Raw genomic sequence first — 19701 nt, 5'->3', positions numbered from 1 at the left:
AAAATGAGGGGTAGAAATGGCAAGATTAGGGAACCATGGATGACAGGTGAAATTGTGAGACTAGCTAAGAGGAAAAAGGAAGCATACATAAGGTCTAGGCGGCTGAAGAAAGACGAAGCTTTGAAAGAATATCGGGATTGTAGGCGCAATCTGAAACGAGGAATTAAGAGGGCTAAAAGGGGTCATGAAATGTCTTTAGCAAACAGGGTTAAGGAAAATCCCAAAGCCTTTTATTCATATATAAGGAGAAAGAGGGTAACTAGAGAAAGGATTGGCCCACTCAAGGACAAAGGAGGAAAGTTATGCGTGGAGTCAGAGAAAATGGGTGAGATTCTAAACGAGTACATTGCATCGGTATTCACATGACGGATGTTGAGGTTAGGGACAGATGTTTGATTACTCTAGGTCAAGTCGGCATAAGGAGGGAGGAAGTGTTGGGTATTCTAAAAGGCATTAAGGTGGACAAGTCCCCAGGTCCGGATGGGATCTATCCCAGGTTACTATGGGAAGCGAGAGAGGAAATCGTTGGGGCCTTAACAGATATCTTTGCAACATCCTTAAACACGGGTGAGGTCCCGGAGGACTGGAGAATTGCTAATGTTGTCCCCTTGCTTAAGAAGGGTAGCAGGGATAATCCAGGTAATTATAGACCGGTGAGCTTGACGTCAGTGGCAGGGAAGCTGCTGGAGAAGATACTGAGGGATAGGATCTATTCCCATCTGGAAGAAAATGGGCTTATCAGTGATTGGCAACATGGTTTTGTGCAGGGAAGGTCATGTCTTACCAACTTAATAGAATTCTTTGAGGAAGTGACAAAGTTGATTGATGAGGGAAGGGCTGTAGGTGTCATATACATGGACTTCAGTAAGGCATTTGATAAGGTTCCCATGGTAGGCTGATGGAGAAAGTGAAGGCGCATGGGGTCCAAGGTGTACTAGCTCCATGGATAAAGAACTAGCTGGGTAACAGGAGACAGAGAGTAGCAGTGGAAGGGAGTTTCTCAAAATGGAGACGTGTGACCAGTGGTGTTCCACAGGGATCCGTGCTGGGACCACTGTTGTTTGTGATATACATTAATGATTTGGAGGAAAGTATAGGTGGTCTGATTAGCAAGTTTGCAGACGACACTAAGATTGGTGGAGTAGCAGATAGTGAAGGGGACTGTCAGAGAATACAGCAGAATATAGATAGACTGGAGAGTTGGGCAGAGAAATGGCAGATGGAGTTCAATCAGGGCAAATGCGAGGTGATGCATTTTGGAAGATCCAATTCAAGAGTGAACTATACAGTAAATGGAAAAGTCCTGGGGAAAATTGATGTCCAGAGAGATTTGGGTGTTCAGGTCCATTGTGCCCTGAAGGTGGCAACGCAGGTCAATAGAGTGGTCAAGAAGGCATACGGCATGCTTTCCTTCATTGGACGGGGTATTGAGTACAAGAGTTGGCAGGTCATGTTACAGTTGTATAGGACTTTGGTTCGGCCACATTTGGGAATACTGCGTGCAGTTCTGGTCGCCACATTACCAAAAGGATGTGGATGCTTTGGAGAGGGTGCAGAGGAGGTTCACCAGAATGTTGCCTGGTATGGAGGGCGCTAGCTATGAAGAGAGGTTGAGTAGATTAGGATTATTTTCATTAGAAAGACGGAGGTTGAGGGGGGACCTGATTGAGGTGTACAAAATCATGAGAGGTATAGACAGGGTGGATAGCAAGAGCTTTTTCCCAGAGTGGGGATTCAATTACAAGGGGACACGAGTTCAAAGTGAAAGGGGAAAAGTTTAGGGGGGATTTGCGTGGAAAGTTCTTTATGCAGAGGGTGGTGGGTGCATAGAACACATTGCCAGCGGAGGTGGTAGATGCGGGCACGATAGCGTCTTTTAAGATGTATCTAGACAGATACATGAATGGGCAGGAAGTAAAGAGATACAGACCCTTAGAAAATAGGCGACAGGTTTAGATAGAGGATTTGGATCGGCGTAGGCTTGGAGGCCGAAGGGCCTGTTCCTGTGCTGTAATTTTCTTTGTTCTTTGTTCTTTGATAGATCATTAACGTCTTGATTTTACACAGAGTTGTTATGATCTGGAATGTGCTGCCTGAAAGGGCACTGGAAGCAGATTCAATAGTAACTTTCAAAACTGAATTGGATAAACACTTGAAAGTGAAGAATTTGCAGGGCTGTGGGGAAAGAACAGGAGAGTGGGACTAATTGGATAGCTCTTTCAATGAACCAGTATAGGTACAATGGGTTGAATGGCCTCCCTCCATGATGAATGCTTTGATAATTCTAAACCCTTGTGATTTAGTTTCAATGTCTGTTTTTAAATGTCACCCTTCCCTTTTTTGTTTGGTGCGGGGGGTGGTGATGAGGGCGATGGGACAGAAGATGACGATTTTCAATAATCATTAGATAAGAACGAGCTGTATTGGTTAGCAAGTTCCTCTATGGTTTTGCTGCTTTTAATGATCTAATGCACCGTTTCTGCATTATTCCCACACTATAATCATCAGTCAATGAAAAGCAGCACTGGCTGCTGATGGCTGGAATGCTTTGTCACAGGGAGTGACTGAGGCAGAGACCATTGTGTCTTTTATAGGAAGCATTGGGTAAATATTTGAAGCAGGGCCATATGCAGGGCTAAAGAGGTGAGGGGGGGGGGGGGGGGGGGGTGGGTGGAAAGAGGGGTGGTGGGTGCTGTAGAGAGAGAGAGTATGGCAGTAGGATTGGTTTTGGATTGAAGAGCTGGCATAGAAATGATGGGCTGAATGGCCTTCTCTCTGTAAACCTCTCTTTTGGGGAATAGAACCATGAGGTGCAATTAAGTTGATGTCTTCATTTAAGAAAGTGTTCGCTTTCTCATGCTGGGTGGTTGAGAGGGCCTTGAGATCATGTTGAAATCTTTGTTACCACCCCTGTCTTAGAATCATACAGCATAGGAGGAGGCCATTCAGCCCACTGTGCCTGTGCTGGCTGTCTAAAAGAGCTATCCAATTACTCCCACTTGCCCCTGCTCTTTCCCCACAGCCCTGGAAATTTTCCCCCTTCAAGTACTTATTCAATTCCCTTCTGAAAGTTACTATTGAATCTGCTTCCACCGCCCTTTCAGGCAGTGCATTCCAGATCATATTCCCTGTAGATTTAGTTGAGCCAGACTGTGCAGATCTTTCCAGCATAGACCAGCCTTGTATTCCCCTGAGTAAAGAAGGTTAAGGTGTGATCTAATTGAGGTGTTTAAAATGATTTAAATATTTGATAGTTTCTCTCCATCTAGCTTAGTTCCCCCGCCAATCCCAAAGGGGCATAAACTTAAAATTAGCACTAGGCCATTCAGGGGTGATGTCAAGAAGCACTTCTTAGCACAAAGGCTAGTGGAAATCTGAAACTCTTCCTCCAAAAAGCTGTTGAGGCCGGGGGTCAATTCAGAATTTTAAGACTTGGTTAGATAGATTTCTGTTGGGTAAGGGTATTAAGAGCTATTGAACCAAGGCAGGTAAATAGATCATATTTTAACTCCTAATTGAATGGTGGAACAGGCTGGAGGGGCTGAATGGCTGAATGTGAGTGGTTTGATCTGTATTAAATAAAGATAAGCCTGAACTTCAACCTTGTCTTCCCTTCTCATTAATTAAGCATGCAAGCACTTTGTGCAATGTCTGAGTCAGGTATCTGAATTTTATAAATCTGACTTTTTAAGATTAAATATAAATTTTGTTTATGGGCTTAAAATATGGAGACTGTTAAAATGCAGAAACTATTGGTGATTTAAGCACAATATGAATTCTAGAATTATGCAGCGCAGTAGGCCATTCAGCCCGTCGTGACCTGTGCTGTCACTTTGCAAACTTGTTTTTGGAGCTGGTTGCATTGTGAAATTATTAAGCATCAGGAATGAACCTGACATTAGGACCGCGGAAGGTGTTAAAGAACATCTTAAAGGAGGAAAGAGAGGTAGAGAAACAGAGCAATTTAGGAGGAGAATTCCAAAGCTCTGGGCCCAGGCAGCTGAATGCATAGCTGCCAATGGTGAAAGAATTAAAATCGGGGATTTTAATTAAGAGGCCAGAGTTGGAGGGGCATGGAGATCTCCGAGGGTTGTGGGGCTGGAGGAGGTTATTTCACTTTGAAGTGCAGCCACTTGCTGTGTAGCTGGGGATTAGTTTGGGTGTCTGGGTCTTCAGTACTATAGCTGGGATGTCAGTATCCTTAGGCTTTGCTATGTTCATTGCACTCAGTTCGAAACGATTCACAGACCTGTACCCATAACCTTCTGACTTAAAAGACAATGTGTCCAATACATTTGGCTTCAGTAGCGAGTAGCAAGTGGAAAGTCTAACTCCCAAAATCTAAAATTAGCTCAACTGTTCCAGACTGTCAAAAGTTTCAAAGGCACCCCTTGGTTCTCTGTATCTTGAAAATATAAAAGCTCCCTGACTGAGACGAGGAAGGAGAGGGCAGTTGGCAGTCTGCAAGGGTCAGGAGTGGTAATGGGAAGCTGGCTTGAAGAGAGCATTTATTTATTTTTTTAAAAGTGGGGAGCTGGGCAAAGTGACAAAATCCAGCATCCAAATGACATTATCCCTGTACCGTCATTGCATAAAAATAGAAGTAAACATTGTGCAGTCACAGTTCCAGGAAGGTTTTTAAGGGAACAATGAGACCAATAAAAGGAATTTACCGTTTCTCAATTAGGAGGGTCAAGTCTTTGGAAATCCAGGGGCAGACATTCATCATATGTGGTGGTACAAAATGGACGGTATCCGATCAGCTGCTCATTTAGACACGGCTTCAGTTCTATTGTAGTCTGTGCAATTAACTATCAGGAACTCTGTAGCTTTGGGCAGCCAATCCAATACCATCTGTTTTTTGCCATGGCTTTGACTGATCGCTACCTCCTTGTGTTTTCCATCACAGAATTATTACAGCACAGAAGGAGGTCGTTCGGCCCATCTTTTCTGCACCAGCTCTCCAAATGAGAAATCCACCTAATGTTGTTTTTTTTCCCCCCCCCCCCTCCCCCCCCGCCTTCTCCCTGTAACCCTGCACATTCTTCCTTTTCAGATAACAGTCTAATTCCCTTTTGAATGTCTCGATTGAATCTGTCTCCACCACACTCTCAGGCAGTGCGTTCCAGACCTTAACCACCTTCTGAATCCAATTTGTTTTCTCAGGCAAAATTGTAAATCTCAAACTTCTCAAACCCCTAGTTTTAAAAAAAAAAAAACAGTTTGATCGCTGCACTAAATTATTTGCAAATTGTGGCTGTTTATTGCTCAAGTTTTTGTTAATTAATCTGATCCCAGCTTGGCTGGTGCTCCTTGTATTCGAAGCATAACAGTGTGGTGATTCTCCTGGGGTGAGTCCTGCACGGTTTTATCTGTTAAATACGGAAGCAGTTTTGAGGTGCAGTGCGGGTCTTGAGGTTGCATTGTTTTTGAGCTGGGTGGCGCTTCCTGAGTTGGGATAATGTAGAGAATGGCGGTCAAACTTTTGTCTGGTTCTTCTTTTTAAAAAGACGAAGTCACTTCAAATATTCAGCCAAGTATTTTTGATTATTTTAGTGTTTTAATCTCATCTCCCACCCACTGAACCAAGCTTTTGGACTGTAGCCTGATTTATGTTGCTGTTTTTATGATGCAGTCTCTCTATATGGCGGGTATATTTTCAAATCCGTACAAGTGGGGAAATTGTGGGCTTATCCAAGGGGGAATCAAGATGAGAGTAGGAAGGTCCACGATGAGTGTGATATAAAAAGGAGAGACTGGCATTTCTCCAGTGCCTTTCACCATCTCTGGATGTCCCAAAGTGTTTCATAGCCAATAAATGTAGTCACTGTTGTAACATAGGAAATGTGGCACTCTGTTTTAGTGTTGGTTGGGGGATAAATATTGGTCAAGACACCAGGAGATCTCCATTGCTCTTCTTTGAAATAGTGTCATGTGATCTTTTACATCCAAGAAACCAAGGTCCCGTGTGCCCTAACATCTCATCTGAAAGATGGCACCTCCAACAGTGCAGCACTCCCTCAGTACTGGCACTGGGAGAGTCGGATTAGACTGTGTGTACGTGTCTCTGGAGTGCAACTCGAACCCACATCCTCTGAGTCAAAAGGTGAGAATGTTGAGCACAGAGCCATGGCTGACACCTTAGGAAAGAGAGAAAGATTGTTCCTTTGCAGGTGGTTCTGGCGCATTTTAAGACCATGATACTATATACCTTAGTCAGGACCAGTGTTCAAACCTTTGACAGCAATGACTAGACATAGGATCCATGATTGGTGAACTCCAGAGAGGAGGAGGAGGGGTGGCGTTAACTAACTAACCTGGTCATCCCCAGAAAGTGTCTGTCCACCAGAGAGTCTCACCACTTTTACTGGTTGAGCTCTGACACAGGATTCAAGCTGCCTTTACACTGTGAATAACAGCGGCTGTACCAAGTATATACTGATTGACGTTTTTGTGTAAATGCAGTTTTATATCGCAACAGCGACCACATCCAAAAAGTACTTCTGTGGCTGTCGAGCACTTTGGGATGTCCTGAGGATGTGAAAGGCACTCTATAAATGCAAGTTCTTTAATAAATTACAGAACTGTATACTAGCTTGCACATTGTATTGTGCCAGTATCAGTCTTTCATCACCTGCAAACTTTAATCAGAAGACATCTGTTTCCTGTTTTTAATTTGTCCGGAGGCAGTCAGTATATTCTGTTTTGTTGTTGTAATCCAGCACGGCAATTTCGAATGACTTTTTCACTCTGGTATGTTGGAAGCTTGACAGCTCCAAGAAGAATACGATGGCAAAACACTTGTGGTAATATTACCAGGAATTAAACTGACCTTCATCTGAGGCTGTGTCAGCTGTGCTCAGTGGGTAGCAGTCTCGCCTTTCAGTCTAGACAGTAGTGGGTTTGACTCCCACCCCAGAGACTTGAGCACAAAAACCTAGGCTGAGACTCCCACTGCAGTACTGAGAGAGTGCTGCACTGCCGAAGGTGTAGCCTTTCAGATGAGACGTTAAACCAAGGCCCTGTCTGCTCCCCCAGATGGGTGAAGCAGATCTCACAACACTAGTTTGAAGAAGAGCAGGGGAGTTCTTCCTGGTGTCCTGGCTTATATTTATTTCTCAATCAACATCTCACCAAAAAAAAACAGATGATCTGGTCATTATCACATTGCTGTTTGTGGGAGCTTGCTGTGTGCAAATTAGCTGCAATGTTTTCTTTATTACAGCAGCAATTACACTTCAAAAGTACTTTGGTTGTAAAATGCTTCAAGATGTCCTGAGGTTGTGAAAGGCGTTCAAGAAATGTCTTTTTTTTTAAAAAGGTTAATGCAGGACTGGATTCGTGTATCGGCCCAGACAGGGTAAGGCTGGCTGCTTTCCTTTCTGAAAGGACATAAGGGAACCTGTTGGGATCTAATGACAATCCTGTAGCTTCATGGTCACTTTTACTGAGACCAACTTTTTATTTTCAATTGTTCTTTAAACTGAATTCAAATTCTCATCATGGGATTTAAACTCACTTTCTGGATTATTCGTCCAGGCCTGTGGATTTCCAGAGCAGAAACATTAACACGACACTATTGTACCCCTGTCGTGTAAGTATAAGGATTTAATTTTCGTCAGTAGCTTGGAGTAAATGATTGATGTAACTAAACATGAAGCAACTGAGTTTGTTTTGCTACTGATCTTGAAAAGCCCAAGGAAAGTGTCTGGCAGTGATGTACCAATGTTGACATTTTTGCGGGTAAAGATTTGGAGGTTGGTTCGATTTATTAAAAAAAAAAATTGGACAAAAAAGTTTTAGATGTTATTGAGGGAAAAATATTTGCATACTTTGTTTCTCCATTTGTGTTGTTAGTATGTGGTCCAGACTCTGATTAGTCCAGTGGTTCTCATGTGTAAATGGTTAGGCTATTTCTCTGCTTATAACAACAACCTGTGTTTATGTAATGTTCTTCAATGTCCCAAGGCACCTCACAGAAAGATAATCAGATAAAAGATTGACATCGAGCCAATGAAGGAGACATTAAGAGATTATAAGAGGTGTCTTAAAGGAGGAGAGAGAGAGCTAGAGGGGCAGAGAGGTTTAGGGAAGGAATTCCAGAGTTCAAGGAAAAGTAGCTGAAGACATGATGGCCAATGAATTAAAATCGTGGATACTTGAGGCCAGAATTAGAGGAGTACAGAGATCTCTGAGGGTTGTGTGGCTGGAGGAGGTTACAGAGATAGAGAGGGGTGAGACCATGGAGGAATGTGGTCAGAAGGATGAAAATGTTTTAATTACGCAGGTGCTGGCTCAGGAGCTGGTGTAGGTTAGCGAGCACCGGAGTGATGGACGAACAGGACTCCGTGTGAGTTAGGATATGGGCAACATAGTTTTGGAAAATCTGAAGTTTATGAAGGGTAGAAGGTGGGAGTCCTACCAGGAAAGTGTTGGAAGAATCAGGTCAACAAGGTACTGAGATCTGACCTAGAACCTTACCCTGATGCAAATGGACACAGTCACAGGTGAATCTGACACCAGTCCTCTGAAATAATGGACCCATATGGTCAGAATCCTAGTAGAATAAGTAAAACTGTGGAGGATTTACAATCCAATGGCCACAGTAAAGTGTGTGTTGTACAGCTGTACAGAACCTTAGTTAGGCCACACTTAGAATATTGCGTGCAATTCTGGTCGCCACACTACCAGAAGGACGTGGAGGCTTTGGAGAGGGTACAGAAGGGGATTACCAGGATGTTGCCTGGTCTGGAGGGCATTAGCTATGAGGAGGGGTTGGAAAAACTTGGATTGTTTTCACTGGAACGATGGAGGTGGAGGGGCGACATGATAGAGGTTTACAAAGTTATGAGCGGCATGGACAGAGTGGATAGTCAGAAGCTTTTTCCCAGGGTGGAAGAGTCAGTTACTAGGGGACATAGGTTTAAGGTGCGAGGGGCAAATTTGAGAGGGGATGTGCGAGGCAAGTTCTTTACACAGAGGGTGGTGAGTGCCTGGAACTTGCTGCCAAGGGAAGTGGTGGAAGCAGATACGATAGCGACGTTTAAGAGACCTCTTGACAAATACATGAATAGAGGGATATGGGCCCCGGAAGTGCAGAAGGTGTTAGTTTCGGCAGGCATCAAGATCGGCGCAGGCTTGGAGGGCCGAATGGCCTGTTCTTGTGCTGTACTGTTCTTTGCTCTTTGTGTGGGGAAGAAACCAGCATCATCTCTGTACAAGAGCGACAAGTAGGAAGGTTAAAGAGATGTAGAATTGACATAAATACAGAAAATGCTGGAAATACTCAGCAGGTCAGGCAGCATCTGTGCAAAGAGAATTAATGTTTCAGGTCGACGACCTTTAATCAGAACTCTTGTTCAGAGCTTTTGTTAAATGTAAATGTCCATATTGTCAATATTTGCAGTGTACAGTTGTGCTTGGTAGGTAGTATTCTTGGGTCAGAAGGTTGTAGGTTTAGGTCCCACTCCAGAACTCGAGCACATATTAAAAGAAAGACTTGCATTTCTGTAGAACCTTTCATGACTTCAGGACATCCCGAAGACGTGAAAGGTGCTGTAAGAATGTAAGTCCTTTTTTCCTAAAGTGCTTTACAATCAATGAAATACTTTTTGAAGTGTAGTCACTGTTATGTCGTAAACATGGCAGTCAATTTCCAAAAACAAGCTCCCACAAACAGCAATGTGGTAATGATCAGATAATTGATTTTAGTGATGTTGGTTGAACAATTAAATATTGTCCAGGACACCAGAGAGAACTCCCCTCCTCTTCGAAATAGAGACCATGGGATCTTTTGCATCCACTTGAGGGCAGACAGTGTAGAACTACCTCTCTGCTACAGTAGGAACGTCAGCCTATATAATGGCTGATGAAAGATCAATTAAAGATCACTTATTTTACAAAAGCACAATACTGTAAATGTTGGAAATCTGAAATTAAAATGGTGGAAACGCCCAGGAGTTCAGATAACATCTGTGGAGCGAGAAACCAAGTTAATGTTTCCGTTCGATTAGTCTTTCATCAGAACTGGGAGATGTCGGAGATGAACAGCTTTTAACCTCTTTTTAATAGTTCCCCCGAGGGAATTAGGGAGAATGGTTTTAAAAATCAGAACTCAATTGTTTGAGGAAACTATGGTGATGATCTTAACTCTGAAACATTCTTTTTTTAATAACTAATTGATCAAGGAAAATGTTGCAGGGCTATGGGGAAGAGAGCAGTGGAGTGTGGAACTAATTGGATAGCTCTTTGAAAGAGCCAACACAGGTATGATGGGCCAAATGGCCTCTTTGTGTGCTGTAGGATTCTGTGAGCATGGCTTTGCCACCAGAGGCCCTGGTTCAATTGGGAGCATAGTCAAGATGAATAAATCTATCACCTAGCTTTAATGATGAGGTTTTGGTGACATACTGTTTGTGTAATGTAGTACAAAGCTGACACTATTTTGTTTGTTCCTTTTCAAAGTTAAATATGCTAAATGGATGCCGTCGGACTAACCGACATCGAATCTTAAAAAGCAAGAGCTTTCATTTGTTTTGTGCTCTCTCTCGAGACATCCCAGAATATTTCATTTCTTTTGGAATGCAGTCAGTGTAGCTACATTGCCATTCTGTGCAAACTTAAGATCCCGCAGACAGCAAAGAGACAAATGACCAGTTAATCTGTAAAGGTTGAGTGAAGAAGGTTAATCAGGAAAACTCCCCTGCTCTTCAAATGATCATCTACATCCACCCGAATGGGCAGACGAGGCGTCTGTTTAATGTCTTGTCTGAAGGACAGCACTTCCGCCTGTGCAGGCACTCCCTAGGTATTGCGTTGAGGTTTTGGTCTAGATTTTGTGCTTGAACCCGTGACCATTTGATTGGTGAGAATATTCCCACTGAGCTGGAACAGTTTGCGTTATTTATTTCTCTCGTGTGTGTGTGTGTGTATCAAGCCTGTGTCCTCAGTACCTTGCTCTACGGCAGCGAGGCCTGGACAACATATGTCAGCCAAGAGCAACGTCTCAATTCATTCCATCTTCGCTGCCTCCGGAGAACCCTTGGCATCAGGTGGCAGGACCATATCTCCAACACAAGTCCTCGAGGCAGCCAACATCCCCAGCTTATACACCTACATAGTCAGCGGCGCTTGAGATGGCTTGGCCATGTGAGCCGCATGGAAGATGGCAGGATCCCCAAAGACACATTGTACAGCGAGCTCGTCACTGGGATCAGACCCACCGGCCATCCGTGTGTCCACTTTAAAGACTTCTGCAAACGCGACATGAAGTCCTGTGACATTGATCACAAGTCGTGAGAGTCAGTTGCCAGCGATCGCCTGAGCTGGCGGGCAGCCATAAAGGCGGGGCTAAAGAGTGGCTAATCGAAGAGACTTAGCAGTTGGCAGGAAAAAAGGCAGAAGCGCAAGGAGAGAGCCAACTGCAAAACAGCCCTGACAACCAATTTTATCTGCAGCACCTGTGGAAGAGTCTGTCGCTCTAGTATTGGCCTTTATAGCCACTCCAGGCGCTGCTCCACAAACCACTGACCACCTCCAGGCACTTACCCATTGTCTCCAGAGTCAAGGAGGCCAAAGAAGAATAAGTGTGTGATTTTGAACACCTTGGCATTTGCTTGGTGTGTAATAAATCCAGTTGTGTGCTGACAGTGTTTCTCTTTACTTCTCTGGCAGGTTACTATGGCGATGATTGCGAAGGATGTTGTGGACCCTCCAATGAGTAATCACACGAGGGAGAGAGTAACTGTGGCCAAGCTGACACTGGAAAATTTCTACAGTAACCTGATTGCACAGCATGAAGAGAGAGAAATGAGGTAACATTAGTCCACACCTGACAGGAATATTAGGAGACCATTCAACCCCTCGGGCCTGTCAGATCATTACTGATCTGCACCTTGGCTTCATTTACCGGTCTTCGCACCATAGCCCTTGATGCTCTTGCTTAACAAAACTGTACTTAAAGGCTCTAATGCATCACCAATCTTTTGAGGGGAGAGAGTTTCAGATTTCCACTGCTGTGTGAGGGAAAAAAAGTGCTTCCTGTAATCACTCTAACAGTCTGGTTCTAATTTTAAGATGACGTCCCCTCATTCTGGATTTTCCCCACTAGAGGAAATAGTTATCGTCTATCTACCCTATCAAATGCTTTTATCAGTTTAAAACACCTATTCCTGTCCTATCTTATTCTATACTCGTTTGAAATATATTTCTTCCTGCTTAAGATAATGGACATGGGGCGTAGGCTTGTGTTATGTGTGGTTAATGTTTTTAATTTAAGTCTTGCTAGCCCATGTCTGGGTAAAGCAAGAGGCCAGAGTTGAAAGTGGAGACTTGAAGATGGAGAGGTAGCCTGGCACACAGCCATGTTTTAACCAACTCCAATTCAAGCTAAGAAGTCCATGCCTGCTTGTAGGGTTTCAGTTTGCCTCCTAGAGTCCACGCCATCTCACTGAAAACAGGCAAAGGTCATTCAGCCCCTTGAGCCTTCTGTGCCATTCAGTTAGACCAGTGCTTTAACTCCATTTACCTGTCGTTGCTTCATAATGCTTGATACATTTACCCAACAAAAATCAAGCTCAAATCCTGAAGGCTCCAGTTGATTCCACTGCCCTTTAGAACCATAGAAAAATTACGGCACAGGAGGAGGCCATTCAGCCCGTCATGTTCATACCGGCCGGAAAAACTAGCTGCCCAATCTAATCCCGCCTTCCAGCACCTGGTCCATAGCCTTGCCAGTTACAGCACTCCAGGTGCAAGTCCAGGTACCTTTTTAAAAAAGAATTGAGGGTTTCTGCCTCAACACAGTTCCTGGCAATGAATTCCAGACACCCACCACCCCCTGGATGAAAAAGTTTTTCCTCAGGTCCTCTCTAATCCTTTTACCAATCACAAATCTGTAGCTCCTGGTAATTGACACCTCTGCTAGGGGAAACAGGTCCTTCCTGTCTACACTATCTTGGTCCCTCATAATTTTGTACACCTCAATCAAGTCACCCCCTCAGCCTCCTCAGTTCTAAGGAAAACAACCCTAACCTATCCAATCTTTTCTCATAGCTGCAACTTTCGAGCCCTGACGACATTCTTGTAAATCTCCTCTGTACTCTCTCCAGAGCAATTATGTCCTTTCTGTAATGTGCTGACCAGAACTGTATGCAATACTCCAACTGTGGCCTAACCAGCGTTTTATACAGTTCCAGCATTACATCCCTGCTTTTGAATTCTATACCTCTGCCGATAAAGGATAGCATTCCATATGCCGCCTTCACCACTCTATCTACCTGTCCTACCGCCTTCAGGGACCTGTGGACATGCACTCCAAGGTCTCTCACTTCTTCTACCCCTCTCAATATCCTCCCGTTTATTGTGTATTCCCTTACTTTATTTATTTGCCCTCCCCAGATGCATTACCTCACACTTATCTGGATTGTATTCCATTTGCCACTTTTCCGCCCACTCAACCAAACCATTGATATCATTCTGGAGTCTACAGCTATCCTCTTCACTATCAACTACACGGCCAATTTTTGTGTTATCTGTAAATTTCCCAATCATGCCTCCCACATTTAAGACCAAATCATTAATATATACCACAAACAGCAAGGGACCCAACACTGAGCCCTGTGGAATGCCACTGGAAACAGCTTTCCATTCACAAAAACATCCATCAACCATTACCCTTTGCTTCCTGTCACTGAGCCAATTCTGGATCCAACCTGCCACATTCCCCTGTATCCCATGGGCTTTCATTTTACTGACCAGTCTGCCATGTGGGACCTTGTCAAATGCCTTACTAAAGTCCATGTAAACCATATCCACTGCACTACCTTCATCAATCCTTCTTGTTACTTCCTCAAAAAAAACTCAATTAAGTTAGTAAGACATGACCTTCCCTTGACAAATCCATGCTGACTATCCCTGATTAATCGTGCCTTTCTAAGTGGCAGTTTATCTTGTCCCTCAGAATAGATTCTAACAATTTACCCACCACCGAGGTCAGACTGATCAGCCTATAATTATTTGGCCTATCCCTCGCACCCTTTTTGAACAATGGTACAATATTCGCAGACCTCCAATCACCTGGTACCTCTCCTGTACCTAGTGAGGATTTGAAGATGATCCTCAGGGCATCCGCTATTTCCTCCTTGGCTTCATTTAACAATCTGGGATATAATCCATCCAGCCCTGGCGATTTATCCACTTTCAAGGATGTCAGACCCTCTAGTACTTCCTCTCTCATTATGCTTATTGTATCTAATATTTCACAATCCTCCTCTTTAACTACAATGTCTACATCAACCCTCTCCTTTGTGAAGACCGAGACAAAAAACTCATTAAAGTTTGTGTCTTTCCTAATTTCCCTCCTCAATGGCCTATCTCTAATTTTATGCCACCTCGTTCTTGATTTTCCCCCACCAGAGATAGTAATTTCTCCTTTATGGAATCTTTCTAATCCCTCTCCCTGACTGTCTGTCTGAAATTGTCAGTCTGTTCATAACCTTGGTGTCACATTTGACCTCACATTTGTGCCATTACCAAGACCATCTATTACCACATCTGTAACATTGCCAGACTTCACCCCAGTCTCCGCTCATCTGCCTCTGGAACTCTTATTCATGCCTCCATTACCCCTAGACTTGTCTATTCCAATATATTCTTGGTTGCAAAGATGTGAGAGAGAGAGAGAACACAATCATGGGGGAGAGTGAGTGAGTGCGAGTAACAAAAGAAAAGACAAAGAAGGATACTCCCAGTGTAGCACTGAGGGAGAGCTGCATTGTCAGAGGTGCCATTCTTCAAATGAGAAATTAAACTGCGGCCCGGTCTGCTCTCCCAGGTGGACGTAAGATCTCTTGGTCACTATTTCAATGAAGTGAAGGAAGTTCTCCACTGTCAGTTTATCCTTCCATCAACATCACCAAAACAGATTATCTGGTCATTATCACATTGCTGTTTGTGGGAGCTTGCTGTGCGCAAATTCGCTGCCACATTTCCTACAAAACAGTGATTACACTTCACAGAAAATTACTTAATTGCTTGTAAATAACTTTGGGATGTCCTAATACGAATGCAAGCCTTTCTCCTTCTTTGTCTTTTTTTCTTTTTTGTTACTCTTCTCTCTCTCTCTCTCTCTCTCTCTCTCTCTCTGCTTTTTTTCGCTTTTTTTCTCGCTCGCTCTCTTTTTTTTTTTCCGTCAAATAGACAATGGTGGTATAGTCTGTGCTGATATCAATGCTTTGTAACTGAATTTCAAAGAATTAATTAGTGTCGAGGGATGTGTGCACGTTACCAGCTGGTTGTCTATGGTGTTACTTGTTTTGATGACAGGAAGTGGCGATATACTGGTGGGACCGGATATTGGGGAGGAGTCCAGCCTGAGGTTGCGGCTGATGTTCAACGACGGTTTGAGGTTTGGAGTGTGTCGGCAACAAGACTGGCTGTTTGCCCAAGGATGTGACAGACAAAGCCAGATGTGAAGCAGAGTCCTTTAAATCTAGTTCAAGCCTACTTATGGCTCAAAGTCTTTTCACCACCTACAAAGCACAAGTCAGGAGTGTGATGGGATACTCTACACCCGCCAATTCCAACAACACTCAAGACGCTCGACACCATCCAGGACAAAGCGTGATCACATGATCGGCACCCCGTCCATCACCTTAAACATTCACTCTCTCCACCACTGACACACAGTGGCAGCAGTGTGTACCATCTACAGGATGCACTGCAGCAATGCACCAAGGCTCCTTAGACAGCACCTTCCAAACCCGTGATCTCTGCCACCTAGAAGGACAAGGGTAGCAGATGCATGGGAACACCACCACCTGCAAGTTCCCCTCCGAGTCTCACACCATCCTGACTTGGAACTATATCGCAGTTCCTTCACTGTTGCTGGGTCAAAATCCTGGAACTCTCTTCCTAACAGCACTGTGGGTGTACCTACCTCACATGGACTGCAGTGGTTCAAGAAGTCAGCTCATCACCACCTTCTCCAGGGCAACTAGGGATGGGCAATAAATGCTGGCTTGGCCAGCGACGCCCACGTCTCATTAACAAATTAAAAAAAAAAAAAACCACTATACACACCTAACCGAACCAGCTTGTCACCATGACAATGGGCCCTTTGCACACATGCAGTGTCATTGTACACCCTGCAATGTAAGAATGGACCCCCAGTCACCATGACAAGTTGTTCAAAAGAGAAAACAAAAATGGTTGGTTGGCTACAAGACTGAAACAAAATACTGCTGGAAATCTGAAATAAAAAAAAATTGCAGGACATACTCAGCAGGTCGGGCAGCATCTGTGTGGAGAGAAACAGTTAATGGGGGTATTTCATGCTCTTCCCCTGCATCAGGTTTGGAGGTGGGGGAGAGCATATAATTGGGCGGGGTGGATCCTGACACCTTCCCGCCTCCACCCAAGTTAATTCTGGGATGGGCAGGCCAGTGAATGGCTTTCTCACCCCACTGTCAATTGAGGCCTTTAAGAGGGCAATTAATGCCCAATTAAGAGCCTCATCCCACCGCTGTCTGAATTGGCCCAGTGGCGGATGGGCCTGTCGTTGCAAGTAGAGCATGAGAAACAAACTCCTGTAGGTTACTTGCTCTGGGAGGGAGGGGTGGGTAGGTGCGGTGTCTCATTAAAAGGCACTTAGTTCCTGAACAAAGGTCCCAGAATCAGGAAGGGGGGGGTGGGGGGGTTGCTGAGAGCCATTCCCTGCTCTCGTTGCTGACCCCCCTTACACCTCCCTCCCCTGCGACCCCCACCCTGCAAAATCTCTTCCCCTGTGACTTACCTACGGCCTGGTTCCAGGACCTCCGATGAGTCCAGTACTGGCAGTAGCCACTGCCTCTGTGTTGACGCTGCTCAATTAAAGAGCTGTCGGCCTCTGGCGCTGGAGTGCTTGATCCCGGGAAAGGCCCACCACCGTCCACCTAAGCGGCATCTGATCCAGTGGGCTTTTCCCAGAGGAGACGACACAGGGGTCTCCCCTGCTGCTTCTGCCAGGAGTCGAGAACCCCGTCGCCAAGACAAAATCCTGGCCAACTTTTTAGGTCGAAGACCTTTCATCAGAAGAAGAAAACGTTCGAGATGTGACTGGTTTTGCATAAGTACAGAAGCAGGGAGAGGGGAGAGAACAAATGGGAAGGTCTGTGATGAGGTGGAATCCAGGAGAGATTAAATGATTAAAAGGATGATGGCTGCAAGTTGCAGTTTTGCACATGGAAGTTTCTAAAAGTGTTTTGTTTTTTTTCCCCTGTCTGTGCCATTCTACAGCCATTGTAAGTCTGTGAACTCTGCGCGATTGTGCCTTGTTTCAGCTGGCAAGCTGGCCAGGTTTGGTTTGTAGAGTGATTTTATTTAATTCATTCAGGGGATGCTACCTCTGGCCCTGTTTATCTCTAATGGTGTGAGCCATGCCTCAGTGGGTGGCGCTGTTGCCTCCCAAGTCAGAAAGCCGTGGATTCAAGTCCCACTCCAGAGACTTGAGGACATCATGCAAGCTGACCCTTCAGTGCAGTACTGAGCGAGTGCTGCACTGTTGGAGATGCCATCTTTTGGAAGAGGCAATAAACTGAGGTCTTGGGTGGGCATAAAAGATTCCATGACTCAAATTAAAAGAATAGCAGGAAGTTCACCCCTAAACTCTGGAATTCCTTCCCTAAGCCTCTCTGTCTCTCTACCTCTCTCTCCTCCTTCAAGACACTCCTTAAAATCTACCTCTTTGACCAAGCTTTTGATCATCTGCCCCGCTATTAGTTCCTTATATGAAAAGGAGGAATGTGCAGTGTTATGGGGAAATGGCGGGGGAATGGCACTAGGTGGCTTGCTCATTGGGAGCCGGTGCAAATGTGATGGGCCGAATGGTCTCCTTCTGCACTGTAACAATTCTGTTATATTGCCTTGTGTCGCTTGGTGCAAAATTTTATTTTCAGAATGATGTTGGGTGTGGGAGTTTAGGACATTCGATCTTGCTGAAATTAATTCCTAGTACTTGTTACTTCATTGTTTCCTTTTCCTGTTTTTGTGAATCTAATTCTGATATCTTATTCAACGTTATTGTGTGATTGAAGACTTTTCTTCCTACCAGCTCATAGGGCATCTGTGCACTTAATTATTTAAAATTCTTTTATGGGATGTGAGTGTCACTGGCAAGGCCAGCATTTGCTGCCCATCTCTAATTGGCAGTGAGCTGCCTTATTGAGGGTACACCTACAGTGCTGTTAGGAATGGAGTTTCAGGATTTTGACCCAGCAACATTGAAGTAACGGTGGTATAGTTCCAAGTCAGGATAGTGTATGACTTGTGGTAGGTGGTGGTATTCCCATGAGTCTGCTGCCCTTGTCCTTCTAGGTGGTAGAGGTCGCAGGTTTGGAAGGTGTTTTTGAAGGAGAGTTACTGCAGTGCATCTTGTAGATGGTACACATTGCTACCACTGTGCGTCGGTGGTGGAGGGAGTGAATGTTTAAGGTGATGGATGGGTTGCTGATCAAGCGGGCTGCTTTGTCCTGGATGGTGTCGAGCTTCATGAGTATTGTTGGAGCTGCACCCATCCAGGCAAGTGGAGAGTATTCCATCACACTCCTGACTTGTGCCTTGTAGATGGTGGACAGGCTTTGGGGAGTCGGGAGGTGAGTTACCCGCCATTGAATTCCCAGCCTCCGACTTGCTCTTGTAGCCATAGTATTTATGTGGCTTAAATATGAGTCTCCTCTGGGGGGGAAAAAAAGCTCCATTTTGCTTCTCTTGCAGTCAGGTAGTAATTCTAGTCTGGTCTGCCTTTTCCTGGGTATTAATTCTGATCTTTCTTGGTTTATAGTTGTTACCAGAAGTTGTGGTACATATTGGTACCAACAACCTAGCAAGGGCAGGTTTTGAGGTCCTATGGTCAGATTTTCAGGAGATAGGGAGGAAGTTAGAGTAGGACCTCGAGGGTAGTCATCTCTGGATTACTCTCAGTGCCATGTGCTAGTGAGAGTAGAAATAGGAAGATGGGGAGGATCAATGCATGGCTTGAAGCATGATGCAGGAGGGAGGGCTTCAGATTCTTGGGACGTTGGGACCAGTTCTAGGGCAGGAGGCACCTATTAAAGAGACAGTTTGGACTTCAACAGGACTAGGACCAATGTCCTCATGGGGAGATTCACTAGTAAGGGTTGAAACTCAATTGACAGGGGGATGGACAACAGCATATAGAAGTTGGAAAGAGGAATATGGTGCATAATATGAGAGTGTTAGACAGTAGTAGAGAGGGAATAGTTCTGTATTAGATGGGAGTGGACTGAGGAGGATTATGAGGAATGCAAAGACAGGATTCAAGTGCATGTGTGTAAATGTACAAAGTGTGGTGAATAATGTTTGTGAGCTACAAACACAAATAGCAGTATGGGAATATGATATAGTGGCAACAATGGAAACGTGGCTTAAAAATGGTGAGGACTGGCACTTGATATACAAGGATGTAAAGTATTTAGAAAAGATGGAGAAGGGAAAAAACGGAGGTGGGATGGCAGTACTGATTTGAGAATACATTGCCATGTTGGAAAGGAAAGATGTCCTTGAAAGGGCAAGCTTCTGATGAAATGTCACTGAAACATTAACTTTGCTTCTCTCTCCACAGATGCTGCTAGACCTGCTGAATATTTTCCAGCACTTTTTTTTTTTTTTTTGTTTTTATTTCAGATTTCCAGCATCTGCAGTATT

At 44.4% G+C, this 19701-nt stretch overlaps 1 protein-coding gene across 2 annotated transcripts in view; it reads left to right on the top strand.

The window, feature by feature from the left end:
• The window catches only part of LOC137379403 (serine/threonine-protein kinase 38-like), a 106575-nt gene that overhangs the window by 48185 nt on the left and 38689 nt on the right, over positions 1–19701 (top strand). The window contains exons 1-2 of one of the 2 annotated variants that reach the window (XM_068050166.1): positions 5958–6106; positions 11674–11813. In XM_068050166.1, coding sequence (XP_067906267.1) covers positions 5993–6106; positions 11674–11813 — 254 coding nt within the window. In that variant the 5' untranslated portion in view covers positions 5958–5992. Of the gene's footprint in view, positions 1–5957; positions 6107–11673; positions 11814–19701 lie in introns of those variants that run through there. The other variant, XM_068050167.1, reaches the window with a different exon arrangement.

The sequence above is a fragment of the Heterodontus francisci genome, chromosome 18 (genome assembly GCF_036365525.1).
Source record: "Heterodontus francisci isolate sHetFra1 chromosome 18, sHetFra1.hap1, whole genome shotgun sequence".
In the NCBI taxonomy this organism is placed as follows: Eukaryota; Metazoa; Chordata; class Chondrichthyes; order Heterodontiformes; family Heterodontidae; genus Heterodontus; species Heterodontus francisci.
This window is presented reverse-complemented; position numbering and strand designations above follow the sequence as displayed.